Source organism: Bos indicus x Bos taurus, chromosome 2, assembly GCF_003369695.1.
Source record: "Bos indicus x Bos taurus breed Angus x Brahman F1 hybrid chromosome 2, Bos_hybrid_MaternalHap_v2.0, whole genome shotgun sequence".
Classification (NCBI taxonomy): domain Eukaryota; kingdom Metazoa; phylum Chordata; class Mammalia; order Artiodactyla; family Bovidae; genus Bos; species Bos indicus x Bos taurus.
In genome coordinates this window covers 118,174,281-118,198,473 of record NC_040077.1, presented here as the reverse complement: position 1 = coordinate 118,198,473, position 24,193 = coordinate 118,174,281, and the positions used below count along the sequence as shown (strand labels likewise).

The 24,193-nt window shown below is 42.9% G+C and overlaps 1 protein-coding gene across 22 annotated transcripts in view; it reads right to left on the bottom strand.

Moving 5' to 3' along the window:
* Window positions 1–24,193, bottom strand: part of SP140 (SP140 nuclear body protein) — an 81,265-nt gene that overhangs the window by 2,242 nt on the left and 54,830 nt on the right. For 20 of the 22 annotated variants that reach the window (XM_027515654.1, XM_027515683.1, XM_027515646.1 and 17 more), the window contains 8 exons: window positions 18,967–19,023; window positions 17,134–17,220; window positions 13,224–13,292; window positions 11,508–11,612; window positions 9,408–9,550; window positions 8,223–8,270; window positions 4,641–4,685; window positions 712–827 (listed from right to left, as the gene is read on the bottom strand). In XM_027515654.1, coding sequence (XP_027371455.1) covers window positions 712–827; window positions 4,641–4,685; window positions 8,223–8,270; window positions 9,408–9,550; window positions 11,508–11,612; window positions 13,224–13,292; window positions 17,134–17,220; window positions 18,967–19,023 — 670 coding nt within the window. The remainder of the gene's footprint in view (window positions 1–711; window positions 828–4,640; window positions 4,686–8,222; window positions 8,271–9,407; window positions 9,551–11,507; window positions 11,613–13,223; window positions 13,293–17,133; window positions 17,221–18,966; window positions 19,024–24,193) is intronic. The other 2 variants (XM_027515694.1, XM_027515703.1) reach the window with 2 other exon arrangements.

The window sequence follows — 24,193 nt, the reverse complement described above, 5'->3', positions numbered from 1 at the left end:
TGTGTGGAGCTGGTGTCAGAGTCAGTGGGGGGCTCTCCTTTCTGTGCCCACTTCTGGGAGCACAAGGAATCCTGTCCGCCCGGCCTGCGTGTCAAAACTGGGCCTTACCCCTGGGGTCCTCCGGCTTCCCTCAGCCCATTAATAATGTGACAAAATGAGGGAACCAGCCCATGCTTCCTTTGTTTTCTGAATAAGCACAGAACAGCCAACTCATTGGAAAAGACCCTATGCTGGGAAAGACTAAAGGCAGGAGGAGAAGGGGGCGACAGATGATGAGATGGTTGGATGGCATCACCGACTCAATGGACGTGAGTTTGAACAAACTCTGGGAGATGGTGAAGGACAGGGAAGCCTGGGTCGCAAAGAGTCGGACACGATTGAGTGGCTGAACAACAGCAACAACAACACTAAACAAGTGTGTTTCCACCCCTGTGACCAGGAGTCAGGTTGGAAAACTTCTAGCAAAGGACAGGAGCTTGGTGGACAAAGGACCTGGCTACCAGCCTCAGTGTCCTAGAGGAGACTGAGTGGCAAAAAGCATCCACCTGCCACTGCCTGCATCTTGAAGCAGCTCTCTGCATCATACCGCTGGACCCTGTACCCATGGGCCCACTCTTTCCCCATCCAGACATAGTAAGAACTAGGCAGGGAGAGTGGGCGTGGCCAGAGGGAAGGGCCCCAATCAGAAGGGAGGGGCAGCATCTCACGCACTTCTCAGTTTCCACGGGCGGGATGTGACAGTCCTCGTGAAAAGACCTCGAACAAGTGTCACAGCAGAACAGCTTTCCTCCATCCCGGCAGGTCTCACACACATCTGAGTTTCCCAGCTAGAAGGTAAAACAACATCTATATCCCCAGTGAGACCCCAGAAGGCCAGCACTCTGGGAGTCAAGAGCCCACTGCCTTTGTATGAACCTGAATGGACGCATGTGGTTCTCCCTGAGACATTAAAGAACAGCATGGTGTTGGCATTTCAGAAGAAGAAAATGTGCTCTGCAATGAAATTGATGAGGAAGAGCCTATATGTCAGACCAAAAAAGTCTTCCCTGTAAAACCAGAGAATCTAACACTGAAAGACTAGCAGCAAAACAAGGTAATTTTATGGGAATTTATTACCTTGCAGATGAGAGATAAAATAAAGTCCGGAAATAAAGTGCTACATGTGTTTGCCTATACCACAATAATTAAATTGACTGCTGGGAGGGTGATATATTGAGAACTTAATACGGTGGATTAAACTTCTTAGTGTGGAAAGTAGTACAAGATTATTTTAACAATTATTTTGAGTCTTATTCTGGGCTTTTGCATGAAGCTACTTGTGTTGGGTGAATTGGGATTCTGGCCATTTCTTTTGTTTTTGAAATGGCCATACATGAGGAAGTGCTAGCCCCAAGGACCATCTTGCCTAAAGCTCCCTTTCAGTGTTCTGGGGCATCCTCAAAGACATCCCCAACTGGGGACTGAAACTGCTCTGGCATGGAGCCACGGGACCATGCTTCTTCCCTTCAGTGTAAACACTCACAGATTGCCATCATCATTCCCCAGAAAGTAATGACCCCTCTCCCCAGAGGAACAAGGAATAACAGATATAATCAATGTCTAAGAACCTCGTGTGTGCTCAGTTGCTCAGTCATATCCAACTCTTTCTGACCCCATGGACTGTAGCCCACCAGGCTCCTCTGTCCACAGAGTTTGCAGGCAAGAAGACTGGACTAGATTGCCATTTTCTTTTCCAGGGGATCTTCCCGACCCAGGAATCGGACATGCATCTACTGCGGGATTCTTTACTACTTTACTACAGATGGATTCTTTACTACTGAGTCACCAGAGAAGTCCCTAAGAACCTCACATTTGTGTATTTTTTAGTAGATTTATCTACCTCTTTGTTTCTAGACCAGTTCCACATTAGAACCTTCACGGCGGTGTATATAAAATATTAATGTCCTGGTCCCAGTGCCAGAAGTCTGAATCAGTTTGTCCAGGTGGGGCACAGCTATTGGTATTCTTCTTTAATTCATAGAATGGGTAATTTTGTGTATCAGAATCATCTGGGGACTTTTAAACAATCCTGATGTCCAAGTCTTAGCCTAGACTGATAAACAGAATTTCCTCTAAGTTGGAATCCCAGCAATGCTATTTTCCAAAGGTCTTCAGTTCAGTTCAGTCACTCAGTCGTGTCTGACTCTTTGCAACCCCATGAATCGCAGCACGCCAGGCCTCCCTGTCCATCACCAACTCCCGGAGTTCACTCAGACTCATGTCCATCGAGTCAGTGATGCCATCCAGCCATCTCATCCTCTGTCGTCCCCTTCTCCCCCTGCCCCCAATCCCTCCCAGCATCAGAGTCTTTTCCAGTGAGTCAACTCTTCGCATGAGGTGGCCAAAGTGCTGGAGTTTCAGCTTTAGCATCACTCCCTCCAAAGAACACCCAGGGCTGATCTCCTTCAGAATGGACTGGTTGGATCTCCTTGCAGTCCGAGGGACTCTCAAGAGTCTTCTCCAACACCACAGTTCAAAAGCATCAATACTTCGGTCTTAGTTGCAGCCCAAGTTGAGTATTAGTCAGAGCAAAGTCTGTTATTAAGGTATGGGGTTTAGGTCAATGCTGAACTGTCCTGTAACATCAGTCCCAGAGACATCACTTTGCTGACAAAGGTCCGTCTTGTAAAAACTGTGGTTTTTCCAGTAGACATGTATGGATGTGAGAGTTGGACCATAAAGAAGGCTGAGCACTGAAGAACTGATGCTTTTGAACTGTGGTGTTGGAGAATACTCTTGAGAGTCCCTTGGACTGCAAGGAGATCAAACCAGTCAATCCTAAAGGAAATCAACCTTGAATATTCATCAGAAGGACTGATGCTGAAGCTGAAGCTCCAATATTTTGACCACCTGATGTGAAGAAGTGACTCACTGGAAAAGACCCTGATGCTGGGAAAGATTGAGGGCAGGAGGAGAAGGGGACCACAGATGAGATGGTTTGATGGCATCACCAACTCAATGGACATGAGTTTAAGCAAGCTCTGGAAGTTGGTGATGGACAGGGAAGCCTGGCATGCTGCAGTCCATGGTGTCGCAAAGAGTTGGACACAACTGAGTGACTGAATAGCAACAATCAGTCCCAGGAAAACTGAGTAGCAGCAGTGAGGGTACTCTTGCTGGAACAGTTGCTTCCTCTTCCCTGTGGACTCTTGGCCATGGGCTGTGAGACCTGACCCTCTGTACCGATGTCCATCCCAAACAAGCCACACAAACACTGGACTCCAGCATTGTTTAGATGACTGAAGAATCCTTCAGTTGGCCAAGGGTCAGAAAGAGTGTAAATAAGATCTAAATCTTGTTGGGGGCATTATTTTGGAGGTAAAGTATATGTAAAGCTATTTGACTATCCCTCCTCTATTGGATGCCATGCATCAGCATTACTGAGTACTTTCCCACCTGAGTGCTGCCCCCTGGAGTTGTGCAAAGGTGACTCTGCTGCAAATGTCCATGTTGTTGCAGCGAAAGGAATCAAAAGGGCTTTCCATGTGGCTCAGTGATAAAGAATCCGCCTACCAGTGCAAGAGATGCAGGTTCCATCCCTGGGTTGGGAAGATCCCCTGGAGGAGGGCATGTCAACCCACTCCAGTATTCTTGCCTGGAGAATTCCATGGACAGAGGAACCTGGCAGTCTACAGTCTATAGCGTTGCACAGAGTTGGACATGACTGAGTGACTGAGCACACACGGACACACAAAGCAGCCAATCACATGGTACCAGTTTGAGTTAAAATGCCCTGTGATTTGCTAGATGGTGACCAGCTCAGCACCATGATGGTTCCCTCAAGACTGGATGCAGGGCTTCCATAAAGAACCCGCTAGCCCCAAGTGCATTTCTCTGAAGGATCCATACTGCTGCTAAGTCACTTCAGTTGTGTCCGACTCTGTGCAACTCCATAGATGGAAGCCCACCAGGTTCCCCTGTCCCTGGGATTCTCCAGCCAAGAACACTGAAGTGGGTTGCCATTTCCTTCTCCAGTGCATGAAAGTGAAAAGTGAAAGGGAAGTCGCTTAGTCATGTCCGACTTGTAGCGACCCCATGGACTGCAGCTTACCAGGCTCCTCCATCCATGGGATTTTCCAGGCAGGATCCATGACAGTGTTTAAACCTTAACCTGCCAGCTTCACCTGGCCTGTTCCTTCTGGTTGATGCTTAAAACCATCACGCTCTCCCTGTACCTTGGAATAGAAGTTTGGGATTTTTCTTCCCTTCTCTATTGCCTTCTTTAAAATGCTGCTCTCCCTCTAATTTCCTCCTTACCCCCCATCTGCAGGGCAGCTGTGCCCATTACTACTTCAAGCCCAGGCTCTAGAGACCCCAGTGGTCTCAAGCTCTGTCTCCTATTTGCACTTTCAAGGGGAAAAGAGGAAATGGGAAAGTTTCTACTGCGCAAATGGAAAGGATGCTTTCATCCTTTAAGACACCCAATGCCAGAACCATGTATCTGAGGTGGGCGATGTATTTGCTGTGCCCTGCTCATCACACAGGGCGACACACTCCACCTGAGTGTGAGCGTGCTTCAGGGAAATGCGGTGATGACTCAGAGAAGGTGCCGAGGGAAAGGCCTGCTTTAGTCTGGCTCACAGGTGGGAGTTAGTACTTACACAAAGGTTATCTAAGGTGTTGTCAGGAGACTTTGGTCCTCTTTTCTGCAGAAAAGAAAGATTAAATGACAATACTGAATGTGATGTATGCATCCGTCACTTATTTAAATACCAGTCACTGGAGGGATTCAAGCCATTGTTCACCCATTACTTCACACCTGTTTTTGTGGATACATGTATCTAAAGGAGATCAGTCCTAGGTGTTCATTGGAAGGACTGATGCTGAAGCTGAAACTCCAATACTTTGGCCACCTCATACGAAGAATTGACTCATTGGAAAAGACCCTGATGCTGAGGGATTGGGGGCAAGAGGAGAAGGGGACGACAGAGGATGAGATGGCTAGACGGCATCACTGACTCAATGGACATGAGTTTGGGTAAACTCCGGGAGTCGGTGATGGACAGGGAGGCCTGGCACGCTGCGATTCATGGGGTCGAAAAGAGTCAAATACGACTGAGGGACTGAACTGAACTGAACTGTATCTACTTGGAAAATAAAAAAGTACTAAAGGACCACTGTTCAGCCCAATGCAAGTTCTATTCCCTGGCTCTTAGATGCAAGGTGGAGCCATCTGGGGACTTTAGCCCTGGTTCCCACAGATGGAGTTGGTGGAGCTCTGTTGGTTTTCTTACTTCAAGAGGCCCTTGGGCACTTTTCTCTGCATTATAAAATGCCATCCCACCAAAAGGAGCTGCAGTGAGAGTATCAGGCCGAAGATTCATCATCAACAACCCAGGTGACCACGGGGCCCAGAGTCCTGGAGTTCATGCAAACGTCTCAGAGGAAAATGCCACTGCCTGTCACAGGTCTCCTGGGGCACAGCCTCAATGATAAAATGTACCCAAACTTCCCAGGGCTATAGCTCTTCTTCCAGAAGGTCACCCTTCTCTCCCCTCCCTTCAAATCCCAAGAAGTCAGCTAGCTGACTCTTCAAAGGTAACTGACTACCACCCACTAGCTTTACATTGCTTTCCAATATTCAATAGAATGACCTGGCCTCCATCCCTCTTGGGCAGGGGTTCCCAACCTCTGGGATCTAATGCCTGATGCTCTGAGATAGAGCTGAGGTAATAATAATAGAAATAAAGTGCACAATAAATGTAATGCACTTAAATCCTCTGGAAACCATCCCTCCTCCCTAGTTCATGGAAAAATTGCCTTCCATGAAACCAGTAGCCTGGTACCAAAGAAGTTGGGGACCACTGCTCTAGGACACAGGCAGCCTCAGCTTTGAGCTCCAGCCCAGGGCAGAGTGGTCACGGACAAGTGTAATCCAGTGTCAATGATCTGAGAGGTGGCTATGTCACTGCCCATCTTTCTATTGCCCATTCTAAACTCACTGCTTCCCAAGTGGCTCAGTGGTAAAGAATATCCCTGCCAAGCAGGAGACGTGGGTTCAATCCCTGGGTCAAGAAGATCCACTGGAGGAGGAAATGGCAACCCATTTCAGTCTTCTTGCCTAGGAAATCTCATGGACAGAAAAGCCTGGTGGGCCACAGTGCATGGGGTCACAAGAGTGGGACACAACTTAGCAACTAAACAATAACCCCGTTAGTTATTCTTCCATGTTAGGCAATGAAGTTGAAACAATCCTTGAGGTCAAGGATATTGTTTTAATCTTCTGAAGACCATTGGGCATTTAGTAAGCATTCAATAATTGCATGTTGGATAAGTGAATAAATGAGTATCATTTCACTTAAGAAATCCCTTGGAGGGGGAAATGGCAACCCACTCCAGTATTTGTGCCTAGAGAATCCCATGGATAGACGAGCCTGGTGAGCTACAGTCCACAGGGTTGCAAAAAGTCAGACACGACTGAGCTATTAATACTTTTTTTTCCACTTAGGAAGAGATTACTTGCTATCTCTTAAGCAAATTTTTTTTTTCTTAAGCAAATATTACCCAACATTAAAAAGATTGTTCTAGAGGAATGTTGTTGTACAGTTGCTAAATCATGTCCAACTCTTCATGATCCCATGGACTGTGGCACGCCAGGCACTTCTGTCCTCCACTATCTCCTGCAATTATTTTACAACACTGCAATTGTCATCAAAAGGTGTTAGTGACCTTTGTCAGGAGCCAGGAAGCCATCATGTAGTGCTGAGAGTGACACTGAAGATTCCCAAAGCTAAGGAAAAAAGAGGTTCTGAGAAACACAGAAGACCCATGGGAGTAGTAATGAGTCCTGAGGTTTGCCACTTGGGGAACATCTGCTGTTGTGCAGAGGGAGATGCAAAATGAAGAGGTAACTGCAGGTTGCTGCCAGAAAGTGCTGTACCCATGACTAAGGGTAGAATCTATTGTTAAGAAGATGCCAGCTTACTCGGGTAAACTAACTGAGTAACTCTTAGCACTTGGGGAATGATACAGATGCTGGTCTTCAAGATACTCACTAAGTAGGGCAAATAATAGTTCCCTGTAGGAAATCCAGCAGGTGAAATGTCCCAAGGACTTAGAGTTTCAACTGTCCAGAACCTCAGATAACGTCAGGTCCTGGATCTCACATTCCCAGTGGAAAATGAAGTCCCATGGGCCAACTACGTGTGACCTGTCTTAGAAGTTCTGTGAATGTCTTGATTGGCCATTTCTTTTTTTCAATTATTTTGTCTGCACCATGCAGCATGTGGGATCTTAGTTTCCCAACCAGGGACTGAACTCATGCCCCCTGCACTGCAAGGGTGCACCTAATCACTGCACCGCCAGGGAAGTCCCTTGAATGGCCATTTCTATGTGTACATAAGAACGGCACTTCTCACCTCCATCTTGTTTTCAAGTTCTCATTCATAGCCAAACTTGGAAAAGCCATCTCCGTGTCCTGAATCTACACTGCACCTTACATATTTGTTGTCTCCATAGAGGAAGGAATCACTTTCACAGACAGAAGGGAGGTCTGCACAGCAAAAGAGTGGCATCAAAGTAACCAGTTTTCTTGGCCAGCCCTTCCTATACAATCCACTGATCTCCCAAGAGCTTCCCACCCTACAGCACCATCTTCATCAAGGGCAATAATGGCCCCCTGAAAAAGAGTATGTCTGTGTGTAGACTATTAAGGGGTGGAAGGGGATACAAATGATCAGAAAAGAAATATGTTTCTTGTTGCCTATCTTACAAAATGGTATATGGACCAAGATAGACAATCTTAGACTGGGATTCTCTGAATGACTGTGAACATGCTTTCACTCCATTAGATTTCATTAAAGTTAGGAAATAGTAATACTGATTTTAAAAATCTGGGTTTGATTTGAAGACGACCTTATCACCCTCTTACAATACACTTCTGCATGTTCCAGAATCATGCTTGCCTTTACAATTTTGACAACATCTGCATCTGTAGCTAAAGCACATCCATGAGGCCTATTTTGATGGCTCCTTATCACTTCTATTTCAAATGGTTTGCCATCAAGAAGACCTTGCCATCCAGAACAACATAATGTTCAAAGAAGCAACACTGAAGGCATATGCCAAAAGTTTTTTAAAGGTGGGAGCAGGGTGTTACACAGTTTAGAAACCACAAAATAACACACTGTGCATGCAAAATCGATTATGTGATGGGAATTTCTAGAAAATTATGTAATAATCACCTTTTTTCTCCTGCCATATTTCCTTGGAGGATTATGGAGAAATCTTCTCTGAAAGATAAAAAGATCCAAGTATATGGTTTGCCTATGAGTCTGGCACTCCCAACCTCTTCCCAAATATTTCTACCTGGATGCCCCACTGTCGGCCCAAAGCCATGGTATCTAAATGAGAAATCATCTCCCTCTCTTCACTTGTATTTCTCCTAAATTCAATCAGTGGCACTTTAAAAATCATCTTTAGAACATTCTTCCCTTCTTGTGCTTTTCCCCTTAAGTTTTAAGAGGTTTTCCTTTATAATCTCTTTGACACCTCTCTCCCGCTCTCCATTCCTACCAGTCACTCAAGCTTGAGTCCATATACCAAGGCTTGTCAATCAATATACACTTATCCCATGCCTACTGGGTGTCAGATATTCTCAACAATCTTGGACACACAAAGATGGACACAGAAAAAACAATGCGCGAAAGGATAAGAGTAAAACTATAAGAAGATCTTAGTAATGGGCTGAGAAAGCTCAGGGAAGAAGTGGTCGGGGCCAAGTGGGTCAGGGAATATTCAGGGAAGAAGAGCATTTGAGTTGAACACTGCGTGTTGGGTGTAGGTTTCTTGAGTTGAAAAGATGCTGGAGTCATTTCAGTGTCCCTTGGCCATATAAGACACTATTCTAAACATGTCATTTCATATCTCAGAAGACTTCATTGATTCTGCATTGTCTATGAGTTTAAACACTTTAGCCTGGCATTAAATTCGTCTACAAACAATTGCAATTGAATTGATGGATTATGCCTTATTATATACAGTATGTCTATCTCAACCCACTAGGCATGGTTCTGGTTTTCACATCATTCCTTCTCAGGAATACCTTTTTCCTACCTGTTTGATTGTAAACTGTCTTCTTCTTCCAGTGCATAAAGTTGACTACATTCACCTGAGTCAGAACGATCCTTCCCTCCTCCAAACTCCTATTCCATCCTGACAAACGCAGTGGAATTTCCTGCCTCTTTCACAGCAATGATGTGCTATGTTGTACTGAGGTTAGGAATGTGGAACACTCTCCCCAGGTGAGAGGATAAACTCAGAGGCATCTGAGCTTTCGTGATAAGTCAACAAATATTTTGTGAGCAAATAGTGACCTTATTCTTGGGGAACAACAAGGAAAGTCACATCTGTCCTGGCCCCCAGAATACCTCCATCAGCCATAGCAGGGGCCTCCCTCCACAGCGAACACTTATCTTCCAATTCTTTGATCTTCCGTGGCCGCCTCTGATTTCAAATTCCCTGGGGGTGAACCAGTCTCCGTTCTCACTCTGTATACACTTCACCCAGGATCCTGTAAGACCAGGGTAAATTCATCTTCAGCCTTCCTTGTTTTCAGAAGGCGGGCTCCCACCACACTGGATCCTGGACACACCCAGTTTAGGCTCAAGATCTAAAACAGAAGAGTCTGGCCTCCCCTTTCAGGCTTCAGAATCCCCACATCTAGCCTCCAAATCCCCTCACAGGAGATTCACTGCCTTGTGGCAACATTTCTTTAACGGATGTGCAACAACAACAACAAAAATGATAATTACCATCAAAATCAAGCTTTTAAAAGTATTTCAAAATCACCTAAAAAGGAAAAGCAAGTGACTTTGAAGTGAGAGAGCATTTCAATTTGCCAGGGAGAGGACCTTGAGCCCATGGGAGCAGAAACTCGGGTTGAGACTGAGATCTCCGATGGGTACCTTGTGGCTCAGAATGGCACCATAGCAGCATCTGTGCCCTTTATCACACTTTCTACCCAGTTCAATGGCATTGTTGAGCAGAGATTTCCCATCCCCAAAATCATGGATAGCTGGTATTAAAAGTAACTGTGAAATGCTATACAATGGAAAATTTAGGTTATGTTATAAAAGATAATCATATGTTAGCGTCATTAGTCATTACAGAAAAGCACAGCTAAACCATGAGATACCATTTCACATCCACTAAGATGGCTGTCTTAGAAAAAAGAGACAATAACAAGTATTGGCATGGAAACAGAGAGATTGGAACTCTCATACACTGCTGGTGGGAAGATGAAGTATTACAGCCACTGTAGAAAACATTTTGATGTTTCCTCAGTAGGGTTAAACATGGAATTATCACAGGAACCAGCAATTCCACTCCTAGGTATATACTGGAAAGAATTAAAGACTGTTCACACAAAAACTAGAACATGAATGTTCAAAATAGCATTATACGTAATAGTAAAAGAGTGGAAACAATCCAAATTGATGAATGCTGCTGCTGCTAAGTCGCTTCAGTCGTGTCCGACTCTGTGCGACCCCGTAGACGGCAGCCCACCAGGCTCCTGCGTCCATGGGATTCTCCAGGCAAGAGTACTGGAGTGGGTTGCCATTGCCTTCTCCAATTGATGAATAGCTAAACAAAATATGGTATATCTATACCATGGAATATTATATTATGTGGCAATAAGAAAGAATGAAGTACTAATAATGCCATTACATGGATGAACCTTGAAATTGTCATCATAAGAGAGAGAGCCAGTCACAAAATGGCACACATTACCTGATTCCATTTTACATGAAATACTGAGAATAGGCCAATTTATGGAGCAGAAAATAGATTAGCCAGTTCAGGGTTGGGTGGTGGGGTGAGTATGAGACTGGGCATTGATTACTAAGAGACATGGAGTTTCCTTTAGTGGGAAAGTATTCTGACAAAAATATTCGATTGTGGTGATAGTTACACCATCTTGTGAATATACAAACAAAATTCAACATTGAATTGTACACCCTGAGTGGTGAATTGTATCTCGGTTAAGTTGTTTACTAATACTTTATATCAATTATGTAAATTAATTCCTGATAGCTATACCATGAAGTAGGTTTTAACGATTTCTTTTTTAGATGAAGAATTTCAGGCTCAGAAAGGTCCCATTCTCTACTCAGATGAATCAGTTCCTCTTGGCACAGGAGAGGCTGGGACTCACGTTATCTGATTCTGAATTCTTTGCTGGTCCTCATTATATCAAGCACCTGCCCTGGTGATAATCATCCCGAGGGAGAAAGGACATGAAGGTAGGGACTGAGAGCCTCGTCCCTTGTGGACATGTCCACGTGGGAATGAGCACCTAATGTGTGTGATTTCTTAAAGTATGAAAATATTAACCTAGGTATCCCTTCCTCCTTCTCAAGCGAAATGGTGGCCCCCATTCCTTCAACTATGTGTAATTCACATAGGTAATCCCATGACTTCTCAAGATTCCCTCAGATAGGCGTTGCATAGTAGACCTTAAAACTCACCGTGTTTCAATTTCTTCTTGTGTAACTTTCCCTTCACCTTACCACAGGTCACAGGAATTATCTGAGAGTGAAAATCCACACGTTCATATGTGTACTTTCTTTTCCCTGAAAGAGAAGATTCCTTCATGGTCTCATTTTCAGTTGCACCTGTACCACTTCTCCCATGTTGAGTTTGTTCTTATAAAGGTATGAAGGGATGTAGAAAGCTTTATACCACAAATCTCCAGAGTCAAGGGCTTCCCTGGTAGCTCAGTTGGTAAAGAATCCACCTGCAATGCAGGAGACATGGGTTTGATCCCTGGGTCAGAAAGAGCCCCTGGAGAAGAAAACGGCTACTCACTCCAGTATTCTTGCCTGGGAAATCCCATGGATAGGGAAGCCTGGCAGGCCACAGTCCATGGGGTCTCAAGAGTCAGACATAACTTAGTGACTAAACCACTACCACTAGAGTCAAAGCCTTTCTTCCAAGTGACATTTTCGATACATGACTACAGAATATCCACCTCTAACTCATCCCTCAAGTTTCACACAAAACTGAATGTGTTAGTAAAAAAATCAGGCTTCAATAAAACTCTTAGCTCCCAATCCAGTCAGCCTCACTGATTCTCATACAACAATGAAGCATATAGCTGCCTCATGTTCTGAAGGGAGCCATGGGACGTCCCTGGCAGTTTAACTGTTAAGACTCTATGCATGGGACACAGGTCCCATTCCCAGTCCTGGAACCAAGATCCCTCATGCCTCAAGGCCAAAAGGAAAAAAAAAAGTTCTTTCTTTCGTCACTGAAGGGAATCCTCCAACTATTTCACCACAGTTACGTAGCTGGAGCAAAATGAGAGCCTACTTGCATCTCTCTATGTCAGGTCTGGCTGAGTGAGCAGAGAGGGCAATGATGGGGGAACCTAGTGGAGGAGACGTCTGCCTTCTCTTTGTGTTCTCTGCTTTGTTTCACGCTTCTTTCTCATATCAGCACTCTCCTTAACTAAAAGAGGAGTTCAGGAAGCTCTAGAATAATCTGCAAGTTACATGGGGAGAGGGCTGCTGGAGACTGAGTCCACAGAAGCGGGGGTGAAAGGTCTTTGAATAAACTAGCTCAAGGAGGCTGTGTAACTGATCCTGACCCTGCAAGTCGATGTTTTAGAGCCATGGTGGGAGGAGGGGGAGCTGTCCATGGTCCAGTTTTGAGATAGTAGACTAGGAGACCTGGGATGGGCTGTGAAAGATGGCTGGCCTCATTCACCCTCTTAGTTTACAGATGAAGAAACTGAAGGGAAAGCAGTCAAGTGACAGGCCCAAGCCCACACAATCAGAAGAGGATGACAGACTTCTGACCACCACTCCAGGCTATCCATGGTGTGCAACCTCTGACTTTCTGTGTAGCAAGAGAAGGGCCGGTTAAATTATGTGTGGGTTGTGTATGTGCCCTTTATGTGCAAACAGACTATTTCCGGCTTAAAAGTGATCAGTTCAGTGGGGAGAACATCACTGTGATAGCCCTTGGACCCACGGGGTCTGGTTTAGATCTGTCACCAAGTTTCTTGTTTGTGAAATTATCTTCTTTTTCATCCAGGCACATTTTGAACCAAAGCGTAAACTTTTCCTGTTAGTAAAGCTGCATAAAGCAATTAGGGAAATGGATTTATCAATAAAAACACAGTGCAAAACAGGAAATTAGCTGCCTAATTATTGAGACAATATTTCCTTTTTCTTCCTTACCTCTTGACTTAGCTCTTCTCTGTGGGATTCTGTTATTATGAGTAAAGCGGGGTCTGCCTCTCCTTTTCCCTGAGGAAATAGAAAAACAGAATCATACAGAATCAACACGCAGCTCCATTGCATCTATTAGTACTTTTCAGAATTTCCACTGAAATGTAATTTCCCAGAAGCCTATCTAATGCACAAAGAAAAATATATCCTTCCTAATCTTTAAGCTACCAAGAATTAGATGGCAAGTTTTAGACTTATATTTTACTTTTCATTGTCACACATTAGTAAAACAAACAAGAAATTGATATCAGCATTTTACTTATATCCCAAGCAACCATGTGTTAACTGTTTAATGCACAATTAAGGGAAATGAGTTCTAGGAAACCCTATGGCAGGCTTTGCAGGTGAGACACATGTTACACACATCACCTGGAATGAAGCTGTTTGTACATTTAGTGTACAAATAGTGTTAGTAATGTAACCAAGAGTTTTGTCCACCTGAGCTTAGACAAAGATATTGGAATCTAAGAAACTAAGAAAGAGAAGAATGCTAACCAAGAGTCCTCCAAAACCTTGATTTCACATAGTAACTAAGAATGGACTCAGTAAATATTGCAGCAGAGACTGTCCTGCCATTTACAAGTTAATTGGCTGTGGATATGTATCTCAAAGTTTGCTATCATTCACATGTGCTTTATTTTCTAAGGTAGGAAGATAAATTCATTTCCTTCTTTCTGAGTTCAGTGCCCACCATCCAATGACCGCCATCTGGTGGGAAGGGTAATTCAGACTCCAAGAAGAAATATTTTCCAGGCTACTCCTTCCTAAGTGCAATAAACTCTAAGCAGATTATGAGCATATATCAGACCAGCAAAGTAAAAAGACTCTTTCCTTCAATCAAACCCAAAGTGGATCCAATGGTTGGCAGAATAATTTTACTTTCTGGTCTTAAGACTAAGCAGTTACTGAAAAGATTTTCAATTCCTCAAGATCAAAATGGCCCTATGGGACAAATCTTGATGATTAGACTTTATCAGAAGGTCTACAACTTACAACAACCTTGCAAGTGGTCACCTGTTATTATTTAACAGGATAATATGAGCTCAAGGAAGAGGCCTACAGAGATTTATAAACTTGTGTAAGAAAGTATTGGGTTGCCCGAAAAAGTTCGTCCAGGTTTTAAATGTACAGAAAACCTTGAATGAACTTTTTGGCCAATCCAATAGAATAAAAGTAATAGCCATGGGCCAGGGAGAACCACTAAAAAGGTAGAAATGGGGTTCTTAAAGAGGTGGATTAATCTTTTGACTTCCTCTCACTTTCTCCCTCTGGAAGGTGGGTCCACCACACAGCAGAAGGCCATCCAGCCAGGTATGGCTCTCAAGGCTCTCCTCACCTCCTCGCTCACCCAAGGTGCCAAAGAAAGAAAGAAAGAAAGAAAGTGAAGTCGCTCAGTTGTGTCCAACTCTTTGTGACCTCATGGTCTGTAGCTTGCCAGTCTCCTTCATCTACAGGATTTTCCAGGCAAGAGTACTGGAGTGGGTTGCCATTTCCTCCTCCAGGGCATCTTCCTGATCCAGGGATCGAACCTGGATCTCCCGCATTGCAGGTAGACTCTTTACTGTATGAGCCACCAGGGAAGCCCTTAAGATGCCAAAGTGGTAGAATACTCTAGAAAACCAGGATATTTCTGGCCCTCTTTCTCATTCCTCCCTCCTCTTCTAAAGGTCCATGCTCACAGCCCAATGAGAAGAGATCAAGATATCTCATCCTTGCCTCTTCTGTATTCCAGCTCAGCTTGGCACTAAAGCTCTAATCACAACCTTAGACAGTCCAGCAACTGTAGAGCTCTTTCTTTCTCTCTGTCTGTCGCTCACTGGTTATGCCTTTCCTGGATAATGGGTGTGTTATAGTTGTGTGTGTGTGTGTGTGTGTAAGTCGCTTCAGTCAAGTCCTATTCTTTGTGACCCTATGGACTGTAGCCCACCAGGCTCCTCTGTCCATGGGATTCTCCAGGCAAGAATACTGGAGTGGGTTGCCAAGCTCTCCTCCAGGGGATCTTCCCCAGCTAGGGATCGAACCCAAGTCTTATGTCTCCTGCATTGGTAAGCGGATTTTTTACCACTCGCACCACCAGAGAAGCCATCAAATCTGTCAGCCTACTATCTGTAAGGAGAACAATAAAATACACTGCAGTCCATTCTAGTTTTTAGAGCTTCTAGTAAAAGGAAATTTTGAGCTTAAAACCCACTGCTTCATAATATAACACTACTGTATTTTACTTTCAAAACAGATTGGCTGATCAAGGCAGGATTTAACTATTTCTATGTCCCCAGGGTATAGTACCCATTTAATAACACTGAAGCTCTATAACAAGCCCTAATATATATTCTAGCAGTCAGGTTATAATCTAGGTCTATAGCCATACCACTCTGAACACATCTGATCTTACCTAATCTTGGAAGCTAAGCAAGGTCAGGCCTGGTTAGGACTTGGATGGGAGATTATAATCTAAAGTTATTATTATTTTTAATTGTTATGGTTAGTATTGGCTTCCTTGGTGGCTCAGTGGTAAAGAATCTGCTTGCAATGCATGAGATGTGGGTTCAATGCCTGGGCTGGGAAGATCCCTGGAGAAGGAAATGGCAGCCCACTCCAATGTTGCTGCCTTGGAAATCCCATGGACAGAGGAGCCTGGAAGGCTATGTCCATGTGGTCGCCAAAGAGTTGGACACAACTTAGAGACTAAACGGCAACCAACCAAACGGCTGGTATTAACCCCTAGAAGTAAATGTGACGATTTTTAATCTAATACTGTTTTCTCCAAATCTTAGTAGTACTAAGACCCAAAAGTTGAGAACAAATTACTAAGTGCCGAAAAGCATGACCAAGTGCCCCAGTCTGTTCAGGACTAAGGGGCACCCAAGATGTGGGACTTAAAGCGGCAGAACTCGGAAGGTCCTCAGCAAACTGGGTTGAGTTGGTCACCCTACTTCCGAGCAGGAAGATCCCCACATCCGAAGGCAATGGACTGAACCAGGTAGGTGACATCCAAAGTTTCAATGGAACAGGTTATGGAGGTACTAAATCTGCCTTCATATACAGACTATATTTCTTTCCCAAAACTTCAGGCTCATGGCCTGACCTCACCTCTTCCCTCACCACCAATTGATGAAAGCATCTCATGGAGAAAAGAGCTAGTGATTGTGGGCTTTTCTCCACAGTGTCAACTCACAGCTGTGCCTGCCGGGTAAGATGCTACCACATCTGATCTCTCCTCTCTCATCCACTTTCCTAATCCTGAATGACTCAGACTAGCAGTTCCTGAGCAGGAATAGAGCCAAGAGAGAGTGAGAAAAGACTGCAATTATGCCGCCTCTTCACCATAGGTATTTCAGACCAAGCTTACTCAGGAGGAAAGAGTGGAGGTGCTTTGAGTTGGAGAAAAAACTAGTCTTAATACAAGGCTAGAAAGGACCTTCAATAACTGGAAAAGACTTTTATTCCTGTTAAAAGGGAACATGAAAGCTCTATGATCTGCTCCCAAATATGAAAAACTTAACTAATAGAAGATTGATTTGAAAGGGCAATGAAAGAATGAACTTGCTTTCTACTTACAATTTATAAAGTCTAACCATTTTAATAAACCAAACATGTGAGATAAAGGAATTTTTGTGAAAACAGATAAAACTAAGAGGAAAAAAAATTTAGATCCTGGGCAGATAAGAGCTATGATATAAATGCAAACAATTTATAAAGCTGGCTTCAAATGGGCTTGCTTTCTAGATTTCATGGTGGTCAAATTGACTGGTAAGCTTGAGTAGGAAAAAAAATGTGCGGGGGAGGATCTGTGTTCCTCAAAAGCATAGCAAAATTTCTATTGATCCTTCAGGGCAAAATAGAAGTGTCACAGTCTTACTCCTGATCTTGGCAGGTTTCTGCAGACTCATTTTCACCTTCTTTCCACGTGGGGCCGGTTGGCCAGCAGCTTTGCTGTTGTCTAGGGCTAGGCAGGGGGAAATACAGAGTTAAACAAAAAACAGCTGACATGTGAGATGAAAAGCAAGTGAGAAATGTTACGAGAGAGAGTACAAGACAGTGGGGAAAATGCCAATTAGGAGCCAGAAACCCATGAAAATCCATTTAACTCTCTCTGTCTCTTCCTCCATAACATAGATCTGCTACTCTTATTCCGTCTCATCACAGAGTTGTTGTGAAGGTCAAGTGTTAAAGTTTTTCAAAAGTGTTCTATAAGTTGTATATTACAAGCTACCATACCTTATGGCTGTCTAATTGTAAAAATACATTAAAACGTATCAATCTACTATTGACCATGTGTTGAAAACAAAAAGTTCAATTCAGAAATATCCAAAAAGAAAAGCAACAGGTAATGGTTTTAATTCTGAACCCCCCTGAACTGTGCACTCAGACAAGAAAGAAAGTTATGGCAAGGGATCTCAAGCAGGTGTCCAGAGCACTTTTTATTTATGAGGGATGACTTTTAAATTGTGTACAAGATTTCACTACACTTAGGGGAAAATGTGGTTTAGAATTGATCTGTGGACACAAAGACCTAAGTGAAAATGTTAAAAGGATTAAATACAGATATTTAGTGTTTTGAAAATAAATCATTCTTAAAATGGATGCAACCACTTTTTTTTTTCTTTTTGAACAATATTATACACATTCACTAATAGGGCAGCCATGGAAATTGGCAAGAACATAAGATATATAGATTGGTGACAAATAATAAATTTTCACTGGACTCTACATAGACCTACTGACTCAAATATTGGAAATCAGGGACTTCCCTGGCAGTCCAGTAGTTAAGACTTCAAGCTTATAATGCAGTGGGTGTGGGTTTGATCCCTGGTCAGGGGAGCAAGATCCCATATGACACAGGGTGTGGCCAAAAAAAGCCTTGGAAATCACATGGAAAATGAAGTCTAGTCCTCATTGTCTAGAGAAAGAGTGTTCCTTAAACTGCTACTAAGATAAATAAGATTTCATGGGTCTGATGAGAAGTAATACATATACATTACTGAAAACTCAGAAAATAAAAATGGCTTCAAATATCACCATCTGGAGAAAGCCACAGTTACCTTGTTCAAAGATATCCTGTTAGACCTTTCTTTTTGCATATTTTGCTGTTTAAATGACACTTCCATTACAATAGTTGAACATGTTTAATATTTTGAATTTATACATATAACTTTAAAAAACATAAAACTAGAAACATCACCTATATTCCAATGACTACTGCATATGTTCTTCTGGATGTACTGACATTAATTTTTCCATGTATCTATATCTGTCTCTCCCTCTATATATAGATTGATAAATATGTATAAATAAGGATTTATAGAGGTATAAAAACTCATAATGCTTATACATATATTTAACACACACACACTTGCACACACATACACATATAGTCTGCTTTGTTCATTTAGGCTTCTTTGGAACATCTCTCCAAATTAATAATAATTTCTTGACCTAGGAAAGAAGCCATATATTGAGGACAGCAGTGTCTGTACTATTTAGCTCTGCACTACTGCACACGTGAACTAGAAACTGTTTTGTTGAAGCCAACATATATGGCAGTCTCTTTGTTACAGTGTCCTGGCCTGTATCCTAACTGACACATTAGCTAGAAAACTATTATTGTCCTCAAGAGACTGAAGGCTGCAAGAATACGGGAAGCAGGGCCTTATGAACTAAACAGGTGTGACTACTTCACTTCACTGCTTACCTTTTCGATGTACATTTCTCCTTGGTCTTCTTGTCCAGGAATGTCCTTTCTTTTTTTCTTAAAAAAATTATAAAGTTAATTACTTAGAGCTGTAAATATAATTTTCAAAAACTTATATATCAGTAATTTTCAAGTATTTTTTGAGACATTAGTTCACAAGACTGGGGCAAACTTCTTAACTCCCAGTGTAGCAGTGTGAGGTTGATTCTGAGCTATATTTCACTTTGGTAGACTATAGGAGATGATCCTCTTTTGAAAATTTTTTTAAAAATTAGAAAATAAACTTCCACTGGTGCCTTAGACTGAATGATTATTGCTGTGGTTATATATCAATTTATTCCCTTTTCAAGTATTTTCATGTAAATTCAAATGTGCACATGGATAATATACTGTGCCCAATTCAGGAGGCATTCTCAACTTTGATGTGGAGAGTTGCCATTAAATAATCTCTGTACTCTTGCAGTTGTAACAAAACCCTCTCACTTATATTTAATATAATGCCTGAGCGACTATAATGCCCAGGTGCCTGATCTGCCTGGTGGTCCAGTGGCTAAGACTCCACGCTCCCCATGCAGGGCACCCAGGTTTGATCCTTGGTCAGGGAACTAGATACCACAACTAAAGACCCTACATGCTGCAATGAAGATCAGAGATCCCGAGAGCCACAACTAAGACCTAATGCAGCCAAATAAATAAATATTTTTAAAAAATACGGCACCTGAAATTACCAGAGGAAATTAAGGAACCACACGGGGTTTTGTGTTGGGTTTTGCTTTCCCGTGAGAGATGTGAAAATGTGTGAACGTGGGACCATTGGTCTTGGGTAAGTAGTTCAGTCCTGACTTACAAGGCAGGAAGGACCAAAAAGCCTTGCTCTTCAAATGGAAATGGTATATTCAGGAATGCTGGCGTTCAACCCCACTCCTGGGCATATACCCAGAAAAGACGAAAACTCTAATTCAAAAAGACACAGTGTTCATAGCAGCACTATTTACAATAGCCAAGACTTGAAAGCAACCTAAGTGTGCATCAAGAGATGAATGGATTAAGAAGTGATATATATACATATATAGTAATATACATAGATATAATGGAATATTACTTATCCATAACAAAGAATGAAATAATGACACTTGGCAGCAACATGGATGGACTAGAGATTGTCATACTAAGTGTAGTAAGTCAGAGAAAGACAAATATCATATGCTATCACTTACATGTGGAATCTAAAAACCGGATACAAATGAACTTATTTATAAGACAGAAATATACTCATAGACATAAAAAACAAACTTATGGTTACTTATGGGATTAACAGATACTATTATATACAAAATAGATAAACAGCAAGGATTTACTGTATAGCACAGGGAACTATACTCAACATCTATAACGGAAAAGAATATTCTTATATTATCTGAAATATATATAACTGAATCACTTTGCTGTACACCTGAAACTAACACAATACTGTAAATCAACTATAATCAATTAAAGGAAAGAATGCAGGGACTTTGCCAGAAGCACCTCGGCTTTGTACTCTACTTCACAGCTTAAAGGAAATCTCAGCCTCGTTGGGGTCTTCAGTTCCCCAAGACTCCCCGAAGGCTTGGTGCCCTGGCGTGTGGCTAAGCTGACAACCGAAGTGCACTGGGCTGCTGTCTCAGAGCCAGGCTGGCAGAACCAAAGTGGCTGTGGTCACTCCTCTGGCCGGAGGAAATCAGATGACTCGGTTCCTCCACGTAAGTACACTCTTGGTCTGCCATGTGGAGAACTACAGACTCTGGCAGAGTGGGAACACCAGTCTCCGGGCCAGTGATGGTGGAAATGAACTGTGGCGTGATTGACCTGCCCAGGCCCCTCAGGGAAATTCCCAGATGCCTGATCTCTACCAACAGAGGCTGACACCATGATTTTGATGCCAGCGTTATGGTTGACAGTCAGGCTCATGACTCCTGACCCATTTGTTTCACATGAGGGGAGCCACATTTAAGGGGTTATGCCTCTGCCTGCTCCTGGCCGATTCTGGCCACACCACACACCCTACAAACTCAAGAGTATCTTGAGCCCAGCTCCCTGGACCACTGCGCTCTGATAAAGATGCGCCCTCTATCAAAAAATCTCTTTACACTATATTGACTCTCTGGCCCACATCCCTCATCTCCTCCTGTCCACACACCTCTATAAGGCTCTTTGGTTACTGCTGTCTCAGAGCCAGGCTGGCAGAACCAAAGTGGCTGTGGTCACTCAGAGCCAGGCCCCTCAGGGAAATTCCCAGATGCCTGATCTCTACCAACAGAGGCTGACACCATGATTTTGATGCCAGCGTTACGGCAGCTGTCCTCAGAAAGGGCTCAGCTCCTTCCTGGATAATGATCAGGACAAAGGCGCTGACGGATTAATGCGGTTAAACATGTCAGTTCTGAAAACTCAGGATTCTGTTCCAACACTCTAGAGCACAATGCCTCATTCTTTCCCCAACCAGCCTGGAAGGCACAGCCTACATTGGTTGGATTAATCGGGATGGCTGATGGAGTGTTATCTCCTTGGGGAAATTTGCCAGAATCTGATGGGTAAGATGGGGCTTCCCCAGTGGCTCAGTGGTAAAGAATCTGTTTGCAATGCAGGAGTCACAGGAGTCGCAAGGTCGATCCCTGTGTTGGGAAGATCCCCTGGAGGAGGGCATGGCAACCCACTCTAGCACTCTTGCCTGGAGGATCCCATGGACAGAGAAGCCTGGTGGGCTACAGTCCATGGGGTCGCAAAGAGTCTGACACGACTGAAGCGACTTAGCATGCACATATGCATGATGTGTGAGGTGAATTTGTTGTGGGGGTGGGGATTCTCTGTGGTATTTCCACACACCTCAGTCTTTCCAAGGATGTTTGAACAAACAGCTTTGCAAGCTAGAGATAATGTAGCCTTCCAGGTCAGAGGGCAGATTTGTTTCCTAACCGATAACAAAACAGAGAACGTCTCCCTCCTTAGAAGTATTCCAAGATAGTAAACTTTGCTTCAATTCCAGCTAATAAGATAATGTCTCCCTCTTGGATAAGTTCTGTGCAGTTTGGCTAGTAGCTCCTTTCTAAGGTTAGACAGCACCACTGATTCAATGGCCATGAATCTGAGCAAACTCCAAGAGATAGTGGAGGACAGAGGAGCCTGGCATGCTACAGCCCATGGGGTCGCAAAGAGTCAGACACAGCTTAGCGACTGCACAACAACAAACCCTTCCAAGGCTGGGGGGTATTCTTCAGCTTGGGCACAGCTTGTGTGTGCCATACTACTAACTCCTCAGTGGCTTTAGGGAGATGAAAAAAATTGATGCACCTATTCTGTATCTTAGCAATTTCATTTATAGGAATTTATACGAGCGTTATAAAGACGTAGAGCCACTGAAAGATTTCTACAACAGTGTTCATTGCAGCTTTTTCACATTAGCCAAAAACTGGAAACACTAGTGATCTCCATCAGAAGGAGAGAGTATATACAAAATATGGTATAGTCATACAATGTAACTTACTTTGTCACAAACTGATACAAACTACTTATACATTCAACAATATGGATAAATCTCAAAAACACTCTGCTGAGTGGAATAGACTTCTACCAAAAGAGAATATGCTCCAAAATCACATATCATGTTGATGTATGGCTGCCGCCGCTAAGTCGCTTCAGTCGTGTCCCACTCTGTGCGACCCCATAGACGACAGCCCACCAGGCTCCCCCGTCCCTGGGATTCTCCAGGCAAGAACACTGGAGTGGGTTGCCATTTCCTTCTCCAATGCATGAAAGTGAAAAGTAAAAGTGAGTTGTGTCTGACTCTTAGTGACCCCATGGACTGCAGCCCACCAGGCTCCTCCATCCATGGGATTTTCCAGGCAAGAGTACTGGAGTGGGGTGCCATTGCCTTCTCCGTGATGTATGGCAGAAACCAGCAAAATATTATGAAGCAAATATCTTGCAACAAAAAATTTTCTTTAAAAAGAAGACAAAATAAGATGATGGGTCCTACTGCAAAATATTTCTGCCTTCATGCACGCTAATATCTGAAATGCTACCACTGAATTTTAGCCTTTGTGAAAAATATCACACCACCCCTAAAGTCTTTTGTGGGGGGCGGAAACAAAATATCTTGGAAACAATAAAACATTGTAACAAAAAAATAAAGTTTTAAGGCAAGCCAAATTATCATCTTCAAAAAAAGAAGAAGAATGGTTGTCACTGATGAGTAAGGGGTAAGGATATCCCAGAAAGAGCTTAAGGGTTGTTTCCAGGGTGATGGCCATGTTCTGTATCCTGATAAGGATTTGGATAATATGGGAGAACTGAATCTATTAAAACTCATTAATGGTACACTTAGTATTTGTACATTTTATTATACACTTTATTTCAAAAGAAAAAAATTAAAGAACTACAAATAAATATGGAACTCTGGTTAATGATGTACATATTAAAGTATTTGGGGGAAAGAGTACTGACATCTGTATCTTTGAAATGTTTCAGATTTGAAGATGGCTTAGTGGATGTAAGGAAATGGATAAATTGAAAGAAATGTGATAAAGCAAGAACAGTACAATGTCAATTGTGAATCTATATTAAAGTATTCTGGTGTATACTATAAAATTCTCCCAAGTTTTCTCTAAATTTAAATTTTCCATGACTCAGTGTTGGAGAAAGAACTTTTAGAGAGAAAGCACAGATTATTTACCAAGAAATGACAATCACAACAAGAGAAATTTTCATTAGTCACAAAACAGATTCTAGAAGACAATGTAGTAAACACTTTATTGTACTGATGAAAAATAAATGTCAACCTAGAATTGTTAACTTCATGAAAAAAATTCTATTAAAATAAAGACAAATTTGCACATACAACACTTGAAAAATTTACCACTTATAGGGCTTCCCTGAAAGCTCAGTTGGTAAAGAATTCCCCTGCAATGCAGGAGTCCCTGATTCAATTCCTGGGTTGGAAAGTCCCCTGGAGAAGGGAAAGGCTACCCACTGCAGTATTCTGGCCTGGAGAATTTCACGGACTGCATAGTCCATGGGGTCACAAAGAGTCAGACACAACTGAGCAATTTTCACTTTCACAGACCATTCACTAAAAGAACTAAATGATTTATTTCAACTAGACAAAAAGCAAAATCAAAGAAAAGAAACAGTGGTGAGTACGTAAAATGACTTTTAAGTGTTTAAATAGATGTCAACTGCAAAAATCATA